At 38.8% G+C, this 12,835-nt stretch overlaps 1 protein-coding gene across 3 annotated transcripts in view; it reads right to left on the bottom strand.

Annotated features, from left to right (window-relative positions):
* The window catches only part of RIC8B (RIC8 guanine nucleotide exchange factor B), a 68,028-nt gene that overhangs the window by 39,227 nt on the left and 15,966 nt on the right, over positions 1–12,835 (bottom strand). For all 3 annotated transcript variants that reach the window (XM_030544997.1, XM_030545005.1, XM_030544996.1), the window contains exon 3: positions 5,200–5,808. In XM_030544997.1, coding sequence (XP_030400857.1) covers positions 5,200–5,808 — 609 coding nt within the window. The remainder of the gene's footprint in view (positions 1–5,199; positions 5,809–12,835) is intronic.

Genomic DNA, 12,835 nt, shown 5'->3' with positions numbered 1-12,835 from the left:
GCATAGTGGATCAGGCCCCACAGGCAAGTTAGACAGAGGAATGCATGCAGGGCCCAAATTGCACTAGGGCTTAGATGACTGGATGCCCAGCGTGGGACTATACTCAGCATGCTCGGATGTAAAAACATAGGCATAGGGAACATTTATAGCAAAAATTTAGGAGCAGAGGAAGTTTAGGTGCTTACATGTTTTGGCACCAGCGGAGTGAGGGTTTTGTAAATCCCCTTAGTGCTTGATTCTGTGATTTAGGTGCCTAAAGTGTTAGTTAGGCACGCAAGTCCTTTTGTGCATCTAGCCCTTCCAGTCCAATAGATTTCATAATTAAGAAATTTATCTTGATAGTCAGACTAAGTTCTCCTTTGCTCAGTTTCAACTCCAGTTTATTCTTCAACTATCTTCTCCCTTTCCCTGCCATTTACAACCACCAAATTTTGGTATGTGTTATATTACCCTTAGCCAGCCTCATTCCGTGAAGTATCACTTCTCTGTAGGCTATCCAGAATGTCATTGTCATTTTTTACACTCCTGTATCTCACCGCAGGTTGGAGCATGGCGGGGGGATCTCATTCTGGGGGCACTAGATCTATTCCACCTGCAAGCCTGCATAGCTGGAAGGGGAGGCAAAGCAAAAATTCCCAGAAGAGGAGCCAGCCCTTGGTGCCAGAGACTTGTCCCTCATAGTAATCGGGGACAGTGGCAATAACCTTCCTTCATGACTCCTGGACATCAGAGATGTTACTGACTCTGCTTTTGAAAGTTTTGGTCTACATACATTCCTCAGTCTAACTGGGACAAACAGCCAAACTCCTCCCACCCCTATTCCCCTTCCCTCGGTCTTTTAAAACATCTCAATCTGCTGTCCTCCATATTCCTCCTTACTCTCTTCCTTTCCCCTTCAGCCCTTTTCCTCTCCCTTATTTAACTTGTCTACTCTTTCCATTCCCACTCACCCTATCTTTATCCTATTTCTTTTAAATGACCTTCCCCTCTCATCCCTCTCCCAAAAGCCCTAAACAGCAGCAAGAAAATACATAATTAAAGTGTGTCAACAGCCACCACAGTCATTTAGTTGAATGTGTTACCCAGTCCCTTTCTCTATGTCTATTTTCTTTTTGACTGTTAGTTCCTGTTGGCACTGACTGTCTCTTAAGTGTTTGTATATCACCTAACACAATGGGACCCAATTCTGATTGGGCTCTAGGGTGCTACTGTAATATAAATGTTGGACCACCACCTCCTCCAAGCTGATACTCAATATCAACTCTATTCTGGCATTGCTACTTGGAAATTATCTCCTGACACTGAATACTGGTGTTTCAGATAAGGGTTTTTCCAGCTTGAATCTCATTTTGTGCTTATAGGAATAAACTCTTTAGATCCTTTTATATTCTTCCATCCTGCCTGATGTTTGCAACATCTCCTAATTCTGCGTCTCCAGCACACTTAATTAGTATATTGTTTACCTCTTCTTCCAGATCATTAAAAAGGATGTTAAACAACACTTTGCCTAACAAGGATCCTTTTGGGAATGTTGAAGTTTAGAACTAGAGAGAATAGTTTTTACTGAAGTGCTATTTGACTCTGGAAACCTTTAGCAAATAAGTTACTATAAAAGCTTTATCTCGAAACACAAAATAAAATTTAAGCCTAGAAGAGATCCAACACTCATGTGATATAAAATAGAGTGACCCAATGCAACAGTACTTCCCTTTCCTCATTATGCTCCCTCAGCACAAGCTGTTTCTTCAATTCAGACTGGGTTGTTCAGAGTAAAAGTTCTGAAACGAAACCTTCACTTTTAAAAAGGATATTCTCCCAAATGAATCAGTAGGAAATGCCACTGCGAAGACTGCTAGTTCCCACATGCACAAAACTACACTGTTTTTGAAGGTTCAGTGCAAGAAACATTGGGAAAGACGCAGTCTCAACCTGCTTGACAAGTCCACAGTATCTGTATTCAGACTCTTCTTTTCAGGTGCCAGAAAATGATGACAAAATAATCAAGAGTTAGCAAGTTAGCAAGAGGGATTGCAACTGCTTTGGAGGACAGGGTCAAAATTCAAAATGATCTGGACAAATTGGAGAAATGGTCTGAGGTAAACAGGATGAAGTTCAATAAAGATAAATGCAAAGTGCTCCACCTAGGAAGGAACAATCAGTTTCACACATACAGAATGGGAAGAGACTGTCTAGGAAGGAGTATGGCAGAAAGAGATCTAGGGGTCATAGTAGACCACAAGCTTAATATGAATCAACAGTGTGATACTGTTGCAAAAAAAGCAAACGTGATTCTGGGATGCATTAACAGGTGTGTTGTAAACAAGACACGAGAAGTCATTCTTCCGCTTTACTCTGCGCTGGTTAGGCCTCAACTGGAGTATTGTGTCCAGTTCTGGGCACCGCATTTCAAGAAAGATGTGGAGAAATTGGAGAGGGTCCAGAGAAGAGCAACGAGAATGATTAAAGGTCTTGAGAACATGTCCTATGAAGGAAGGCTGAAGGAATTGGGTTTGTTTAGTTTGGAAAAGAGAAGACTGAGAGGGGACATGATAGCAGTTTTCAGATATCTAAAAGGGTGTCATCAGGAGGAGGGAGAAAACTTGTTCACCTTAGCCTCTAATGATAGAACAAGAAGCAATGGGCTTAAACTGCAGCAAGGGAGATTTAGGCTGGACATTAGGAAAAAGTTCCTAACTGTCAGGGTAGTTAAACACTGGAATAAATTGCCTAGGGAAGTTGTGGAATCTCCATCTCTGGAGCTATTTAAGAGTAGGTTAGATAAATGTCTATTAGGGATGGTCTAGACAGTATTTGGTCCTGCCATGAGGGCAGGGGACTGGACTCGATGACCTCTCGAGGTCCCTTCCAGTCCTAGAGTCTATAAGACAGCTAACTGCTGATCCTTCCCTATAGTTCAGCCAGACCATGGTTTCACTTGATATTACAACAGACTTCCGAAAGTCCTGTGGACTTTTAATTGGGCTCATGTTGGAAAAAATCAAGCAATGAACAGTTTCTAAGAGCTTAGCTCAGTGGACTAGATCAGAGCTAAAACTACTTTTCATGCGATAAGTCCCTAATTACAGACTGCGTAGCTAAAAAGATACAGGAGCAGATATTAGTGCACTGTGACTGCTAGGAGATACCATATTAAACTTCAATCTTTATGTTCTCAGGGAAGAAGACAGTGAAGGGCTACTCTCCTTTCAAAAAACATGGGAAGCCCAACTTGCTGCCCAAGTCACTATTATTTTAGGCTACTTTGAAAACCAAGAAACATTGGACAGGAAAAAAGGCTTAAGGCTACAAATTGATCCTATCAGGGCAAGCAATAGCTCCAGTGAATTCTGCTCTACATTTTAACAGATGGGCAAGACCCAGGAGTACGTGGTCTACCCTGTCTTGAAAATATATTGAAAGATCTGGTGATTAAAATTATAATAGACATCCCCATCTTGTGATAGCTGCAGTTCCCTGCAAGTCAACCAATTCCAGCATGATCAGGTCTTAGATGACACCTCACATTAAGTCTGCATGTTTTAGATATTTTTAAGCAAGGGGCACAGGGCCATGAGAGGTAGTTGCTTTATGAGCAGTAAGCAAAGGATGAATTTGCCACATTTCCCTTTGCAGTTCCTTGGTCAGGAGACAGAACCTTCATCAAATGCTACTAGAAACCCTTAGATGGAAAAGTAGAATTTAATCAGAATCAAGACTTAGGTTTCAGAAGAAGGAGTTGCTACCCATGAAGTAAAAACATAGCATCAAAACTTGAATCTACAGTTTAAAACCTTTGATTTTATGACCAGGTAATTCTGTCTGAGGGAAATCAAGTCATTTCTTTTCACCCAATTTTCTTCCACATACTCAGGTCATATTTTCCACCCCGAGCACACACATTTAATGTTACTCTTTGTCTAGGCAAAGGTAAGGCGTCTTTGCCCGTCAAGATAGAGACCTTCTTTATAAGTATTGAGGTTGTAAGTCAAAAGCTAAAGCAAGATAGAAGTCCCTCACTCTCCTTTAGCTTATCGAGCAATATGAAGACTACACTATCTACTGTGACATTTAGACCTACGCTTTTCTATTTTGGAACTTAAAAATTTCCCAAAATTATGAGGCCCTGAAGAAAAATGTAACTGAATTGTTCATTTCAAAACTCTTTTCAAGCCCACATTCCCAGATGAGTAATTCATATCCAAGCTCTCATGTTCTTAGGATCGTTAACCTGTCTGTATGTTAGTCTAACACACTGACCTTACACAAAAATCTCTGCTTGATAAATAAGACATTTGTTTAGAGGTTTAACTATACTGGCAAAATTACTATAGTGTAAATACCTTCTCTTTAGACTTAGTAGTTGTAATCATATTTACAGTGCTTGATTCCAAAGAACTAACAATATAATTTTAGGCTGTGACATGAGTGGGGTCAACAACAAAAAAGAGGGGAGGACAAGGAAGGCTGATGTGTCATATTCCAGGTGCCGTAGGCGCTCTCTCGGCAACTGGTTTGATATTCATAAAAAGAAAAAGTAAATCCTATTTAAAAATTACACCAACAAGGTGCATGTATTGCTTCTCATCATTTAACATCCTTAGGAAAAAAGCACACCTCTTTCCCTCGAACAAACAGAATTACTTGTTTTTAAAAAAAGGTGCTCTGTTTGTAACTGTGCCCACAGAAAAAACAAACAATCAAGTCATTGTTCCACAGCCCTAACAATTACTGGCTATAATCCAGAGAGATGGTCATCTGACAACACACATTTAAAGAAAAAAAAAAGTTATCCTAACCAACAATATATATTTTAATGTGCTTAACTAGTGCTTATTTCCCTTTGGAAACCTCAAGCTCTCATTCAGCTTCATTCTCATTAGACATTCAACTGCATATTTGAGTTTATATTTAAAAATTTAAAAGAAAAGATTGTATTATACCAACCATCCAAACCCCACTGTATAGCTACTTTCCTCTGAGGACCTCAAAGCTTCTTCCTAACATTAAGGATTCATCACCTTTTTGAGGCCTTAGTTCAGAAGGGCACTTAAGTATATGCTTAACTTTAAAGTACTGTCCTAAACAAGGGAATGATCTGCTCTGATGATTGGGCAACTGCTTCTCCAATGTACCGATATGGTGGCTATGGTTCTTGCAGACAAAATAAGCCCAAACAAAGAATTTCAACTCAGACCTTACCTCACTGTGGACATTCCAACTGTCGAGTGTCACATTAAAGAGAGCTTTGAGTGCCTCAATGGCACAATCTGCTTCTTGCAGTGATAAAGGAGATCCATCATGCTCTTCAGCAGCTTTGTACTTGTCTGTCCATCTAATGCTAAATGAACTTTCCAAGGCTTGTGTCAAAACCTGCAACCCTTGCAGCTCATGATGCAACTGCGACCTAATATCTGTGTGCAGAAGTGACAGGAGGAAGAGAAGGCGCAAATCAAAACATTTAATGTCATCAACAAACTGTTGGTCCTTGCATTTTTTCAGTAGATTGCAAAGCATAGCTGCAAGGTTCAGTTCCAAACTGAGCTTTTGTGCAATGGCACTATTAAAAACTATGTTACAGAGGCATTTTAAAGCTTCCACTATAACAGGGAAATTGGACACATCCTCCAAAGAGTCTTCTGTCATGTCTAGCTTTGCCAGCCTCATCAGGATCTGCATGTTTTCCTTTGTTGTCACAGGCACTAAAACCTTCTTATCTCTGGAGAGAATCCGAAGGGCTTCGAGACAGGCAACTTGACATGATGTTTTGGTATCTTTTTCAAGGATGTTTAATATTCCTTCACATAGTTTCTGTGGACACATACAAACACAACCCACAAAATTTTAATCTTACTACTGTCATCAATCAAATCATAAAACTTCAGCCTATTCCTTCAAGGAACTTGCTTTTGGTCTTATTTTATGTAGATTATTATTAGCTTTTCAAAATATGAACTACACCTCTACCCTGATATAACACGGTCCTTGGGAGCCAAAAAATCTTACCATGTTATAGGTGAAACTGTGTTATACTGAACTTGCTTTGGCCTCAAGCATTTCCGTAATTAAACAGTCAGCAAATCATTTTTGTTAGTTCTAACACGGTATATACAGTAAATAAATCTGTATCTCCTTTCTTTAATTACAACACTTATTTTATAATTTTACTTAAAAGATACATTATTAACAACACAGGTACTAAACACTGCTAAATGCAACCATGTGGGCTAGGTTTGGTCTGCATGTAACGATTAGGAAAACGCAAAATTCACATAAAATATCAGACAATGCTTTTAATTACACATCCTTACAAACTGTTGTAAAAAAGTATTTTGGTATTTTAGCAAATAGGAACATGGACTGCTTTGTCACTTAGCCAACTACTGTATTTTATATGTATCTTGTTAAGTAATATGAACTGTTAACTATTAAATAGTTTGAAGATTTTTTGGAGATGGGAGTTTTTACTTATAGAAAAGGTTATAATGAAGCTAAAAAAAGGTAAAGTAATCAAGTTTTAGAGACTTTGATAAAATGGTAAATACCTTTTTTAGGGTACAAGATGCTTTCTTATTTAAGATGTACCACTTCACATTTCTTTAATTTAAGAAAAAACTTGTTATACTTTGTTGCTTCATGCTACTGCAAGCCGCCTTCTTTGCTAGGTCAATTATGGATTTTAACTGCAGTATTTGCAATCTATCCACATCCTGGCTTTCTAGCCATTTAAAACCAATCTCTAACCCTACAACTGCATCAGCAGCTTTAGGCTGTGGCTCCAAGGGTTCTTTGTCACTATCCTCAGGGTTAGACACATTTTCTGAGGCACCAGGTGGTTCAGGGGCAACATTATGAATTATATCTATATCTGTAAGTCGTTCACAGGTTGGACACATAGCATCCACCTCCATCCACTCTTGAACATCAGCTATCCCACTTTGAACCATAAGTTCCCTGTAGATTCCTTCTGCCTCCATGACCTCTTCTTCCGTAAAACCTTCAAAGTTGTTCTCATCTTCATCTTCTTCCTCATCTTGGTTGTAATCGCTTTCAGAGACAAAAGCGATTTTGAGACCACGATGCCAACATTTCTCTTTCATTGACGGAGTGATTCTTAGCCAGGCTGTCTCGCCTAAGTTAAATACATCCAGCATATTCAATTTCTTGATTACATCTGTTATGCAACTGTTGTTGTCGTCCTCAGCAATTTTCTTTACTAAGGTTTTACAATAGTTCATTTTAAATGTGGCTATAATGCCTTGACCGAGGGGCTGTATTTTGGATGTCGTGTTCTTAGTAAGGTAGCTCACCTTTATCTTCCCGTTTTTGCTGGTTAAGGTCTCAACTGAGGGGTGAGCGGGACAGTTGTCAAGTAGGAGAAATGCCTTTGGCTTCAGGTTTTGTCTGCATAGGTGGCTCTGGATAGCTGATACAAAATGTTTCTTAAATCATTTCTCAAAAATATCCCATGTCATCCAGGCATTTTTTGAATGGCAATAAATGAATGAAAGCGAATCCATATTCTAATGGTGGAAAGCCCTAGGTGATCTGGATTTGCCTATACACAGAGGTTTAAGTTTATTTGAACCAGTTTTATTCATGCAGAAAAGTATTGTCACTCTCTCTCTTTTATCACTTTAAAACCTTAAGCCTTTTGGTCTTCAGTTCTAGAAGCAAGTGTTCTATCCAGAAGCATACGGCAACATAAGCCGGTTTCATCAGCATTACAGATGGTATGCTAACAGACAAAAGAGGGTATATTAAAACTAGCAAGATGAGAGAGAGAGAAATGTAGACTTTTAGTAACTTAAGGTAACAAATATGTAGTCATAGCTAGGAGAGTTTCAATAATACCTGCAAAACAGGCCATCCTGATCAAGAGACTTAAAGATTGCCCAGTGATCAAAACATAAGTATAGCATTCTATGTTACAGGCAGTTAATTTGCACTGCTGTTTAGAAAAATACAAGTGATTTAAGAATCAGGAGGTCAGAAAAACAACATTTCAATTACAGAAAGATTTAAACACACTATTCTGATTATTTTCTACAAACTCAGAAAAATCAACCAAGAGAGAGGAAAGACAGAATAGAAGAGACTGCATGATGCAACAGGGCTCCATAAATTTTATATTGCCACAAATTCAGGATGACAACCTTACTTATGGGTGGCAGAGTCACAAGTCTAGCTATGAAAGTCTTCTTACATAAGTGGCAATAAAAAACTTTACTGGTGCAGTATGAATCAGTTTATGACCAGAAATATATGCCATGTGTGTACACACTTCTCAGTTTCTTGTGAATACTAATATATTGAAACAGTTTCCCACTTGAAGGGAAATTGGATTTTTCAGCACTAAAATAATGCTCATCACCCAGACCGAAAGATAGAGATGAAAGTTCCACTGGACGCGCTAGAGGGAGTTTCATTACAGTAATGATTAAGAGAATGAAGTGTCATGTTGAAACAACATTTTCAACTAAATTATGCAGGTCAAACTGTGGTACAATGCTGTGTGATGCACCAAGTTGTTAAACAAGAAAGCATATGATATTATAATCAAAACGCGAGACAAGTTAGTTATTGATTGTCACACAAAGCTACTTAGTATACTTGGAATGTTTTGGTTTAAAGACCTACCAGTTTGCTGCATTCTTTGCCTCTAAAAGAATATCTGGAAATTATTTTTGATCAGCACAAATGGGGTTATATTTACGTCATGTACACCAAAATAGACAGTCACTAAAACACAGAATTTCAGTCTCTCTGAAATATTTAGTATTGATAAACCATGTCTATGAAATATCCAGAAATCAGCAAGATATACAAAAAAGGAAGCTTAGAGTGGGATTTTCAAAAGCACTCAACATTGGCCTGACTGCTTCCACTGAGGTTAGTGATAAAACTCTGACTTCAGTGGGAAAAGTTGGCCAATGCTGAAGACTTTGAAGATCTCATCCTTCAAGTTTTTAACAAAAACAAAAATGATCATAGTTCGGAAGTAATGGTCAAATCAACCTCTACAGCTCAACTGACTTTTCACTAATATTTTAATGTAATTAAGAAAAGTTTTCTGTATAATTATCTTTGTTTATAAACTGGAAGGAGCAGTTACTGAATCTGCTAGATTTTGATACATAATCCAGACAAGCCAAGAGTGGGCAGCACCGTGGACTACAAACAGAAACTTGCTAATAGTAAGAACAGAATAAATTGACCCTTTTTCTGCTAGAGTGATTCAGTCAACAAAGCTCTGTCTCCACTGACACAGTACTGTAATCCACAGTGGCAGAAAGATTGCTTATTGATCCAAACTGCCACTGTGAAACATTGTTGTAGGAGAGGTGGTCTCTGAGATAACCACGTGAGGGCAATTTTTTTTTTCCTTTTTGTTCTTTAATAGTGGTAGATGGAATCCCATGGATGAGAATAAATGGGTTGTAAAAAGAGGCGAACAGCCATTTCAGCAACTATGGGGCTGACAGAGCAACTGTCTGGGTGTTAACAGGACATATTGGGGCACTGCTGAAAGATGGCAGAGTTAAAGTTGCATGGGTAACCTAAACTGTGCATTTCCTGGCTTTCTGAAATTTGAGCTTTGCTCAACTCAATGTTCTGCAAGGAGAGACTACCAGCAACCTTATCTCTGCATTAACAGTTTGCCATTGAATTTCCTAGTTTTTCAAATAGGAAAAAATATATGTAAGTAGTCATATAGGCAGTTGTACATATTATGTCGCACAATCTGAATACCAAGCCCGCTAGCGCACTCCCCACACATCAGCTAGGCTCCATTAGCCCTACTTTAGCACACTTCCCAGCATGTTGCTGATCCATTCAATGCATTCCCTCTCCAACTTGCCCCTCACTACTGGCATTTTCTGATCTACGCAAACTCAGTTTGATTTGTTGTAGCTAGTTTACAATCATGCTGAGAACAAAAAAAATGTAATGAGCCACATGGGGAATCGGGCTTTTTTGTTGTTCCCTTTAGTGAATCACTCTTTCCATTTGGATAATATCAGGAACTTGAAAAATATACTTTCCATTACTGCAAAACAGAAACCAGTAGCTGAACACAACTAGCTTACTGAGTAGAACAGTGTGACTGTGGATGGTTCACAGTTACAGGAACTAACTGGAATTTAAGGGTGAACAGTAAGAGTTTTGCTAAAAATAAGTATCTACTTCCTAAGTTTGCTAGGTTCTCTTATATTTGATGTACTTTCATTTTTGAGTTATGTCAAAGCACTCTTTTCAAATAAACACATTTATATATTATTTCTCTTTAATGCAAGATTAAAGAAAATAATCTGCCTCTACAACTAACTCATTCTGAACTGCATGCTGATCCTATTTTCCTGTACCAGAGCGCAGACTGTCAAAATGCAGCAAAATCCAGCAAAAAGTAGTAATTGAATGTTACCCTAGTGTGTTTTTAAACCATCTTCACTTACCTTGCCTCTGATAAGCAATGCAGTTGGGACTGATCCTGCATTCTTTTGCATACCCTAAATTCCACCAATTTCAATGGAAGTTCAGAGTGCCCAAGGAATGCAGTTCAGGGTCGTGGTAGGTTGTGTGAAAAACTCCGAAACTCAAACCTAGCCATATGCCTTTGTTGAATTTTTAATCTAGATTATCAGTAACTTCAAGGGTCAGGTCTTCTGCTTTAAACCTAAAATCGATATTGGCTCAATTTGAAAGCTTCATGATTTTAATGCAGCATTGTGGAGGCAGAGGATTTGACTTGGGAGAGTGATGGAACACCTACCTCCTTTAAAAAAATATTCTTAACAATTCTATACAGCTATCTGGCTTTGTTTTTTAAGAAAATGTCCATTTTAAAAAGGCCTCAAGTAGTTAAATCATGGTCCACATTGTTTTTTGGAAAGGGGAGGGGGGAAAGCAGTGATGGTGGGGAAATCAGTCACAGCACAGGTTTGCTATGAAGTTTCATGTGCTTTATAGTATGAGAGCACTGGCAGCACCCGCATCTTTGGCCTCAGAGATTATGTGCCAGAGCACATGATGTTCCCAGTCACTTGAATAAATGGTAACTGGCATAAAGTCATTCTGCCTTCTCCTGGACTGGCTTAAGTCTCTGTAGTTCATTGTGTCTTCTAACCAAGGTTTTTCATAGTTTTAAATTCTCAGTTGATTTTAATTAAGTTCTCAGTAGGGGGTTCATGAGATGGGCAAGTTTTTAATTTATTTAATACAATCTCCTTTAGCAGCTGCTCAGAGGGCAGAATGTTAATGAAGTCAATAGGAGCTCCCACACACAAAACAGATGCAGAACTAGGGCCCATAAGTTATTTTAAAGGGGGTGTGGTGGGGGACAGGCTAGTGAATTAAAAATGAAGATGAACAGTGAAATAAGTACAGTAGCCCTCATTCTATATATGTCCCCCAGTTTTGCACCATGTATAATGGATTATAGAATTTGCCAAAGAAAGAAGTTAGGAGTTTCTGGCAATTAACTAGGAGACGGATAGGGATTTCAACACCAAACAAGGTTGTTTGGGATTGCTGGATAAGTGGAACAGCTGGCTATTTCTGCTAAAATGATCAGCATTTTATGGCATTAGGTTTTCGAGTAAAGCAACTATTGGGCAGAGTGAGAAAGTGAATAAAAGTATCAAGAGAAAAACAGAAGTTACTCCCCTGCCTTACATGCACTATTTCAAGCTCAGTGTATTCTCAAGATGTCAGTACTGCATTGGTTTCTTTTCAGTGCAAGTTATTTTTATAACACTGTCAAAAAAGATACACGAAAGCTTAGATTCTGGAGCACAATTTTGTAACAGTGGCTTGCATTCACAGCGAAGTCTGTGGTTGCAGAATACAGAGGCCCCAACTTCGTGTTGTTTTTAAAATGCTTAACAATAGTTTCATTTTATTTCTGTAAATCCACTTACATGGAGCATTATGTCTTAACTGTTGTGGCAGCAGCTAATTCAGTCACCATGAGTTCTTCATGTATACCTATCTTTTTCTGTATTTTCTTGTATGTTTTCTCAATGGTGCCAGCTTCCATATAAGTAAGTCAATCATAGCGTATATCTAGAGCAGTGGGTCTCAATCTTTCCAGACTACTGTACCCCTTTGCTGGTGTGTGATTTATCTCATGTATCCCAAGTTTCACCTCATTTAAAGACTACTTGCTTACAAAAATCAGACGAAAATACAAAAAAGTGTCATAGCAATTATTACTGAAAGATTGCTCACTCATTTTTACCATACAATTATAAAATAAATCAACTGGAATATAAATATTGTACTTACATTTCAGTGTTTAGTATAAACGAGTCATTGTCTGTATGAAACTACAGTTCGTACTGACTTTGCTAGAGTTTTTTTTAGGTAGCCTGTTGTAAAACTAGGCAAATTTATAGATAAGTTGATGTACCTCCTGGAAGACCTCTGCATACCCCTGGGGTACACATACCCCTGGTTGAGAACCACTGCTATAGAGATACTGCATTCTAGATTTCTTGAGAGCTTCTGAGAAAACTACATTCTGAATTAAACTAAAACTCCAATTGGTTCTGAAATGGAAGATGCTGAACAGAATATAGAACTGCTGAGCTGTTGACGAAGTCAGTAGATTCATGGGAGTGTGTGGTTAGAGGGGATTGTGTTAACAGGTAGTTGGCAGGTGCTAGTGGCACATTTGCAGCCCCAAACCATGACAGTTCTTCCCCACCGCGCTTGCAACAACCCACCCCTGCCCCCTAGACAGCAGAGAGGGCAAGACTCTTCAGTGACCTGGGGACCCGACAAGCCACATGGGGCTGGCACACAAAGACGACAGAGGGAAGGGGAGGTACTACTG

This window comes from Gopherus evgoodei, chromosome 1, assembly GCF_007399415.2.
Source record: "Gopherus evgoodei ecotype Sinaloan lineage chromosome 1, rGopEvg1_v1.p, whole genome shotgun sequence".
NCBI classification, from domain to species: domain Eukaryota; kingdom Metazoa; phylum Chordata; order Testudines; family Testudinidae; genus Gopherus; species Gopherus evgoodei.
Note: the sequence above shows the minus strand (reverse complement) of the source record. Positions and strands in the feature narration are given on the sequence as shown.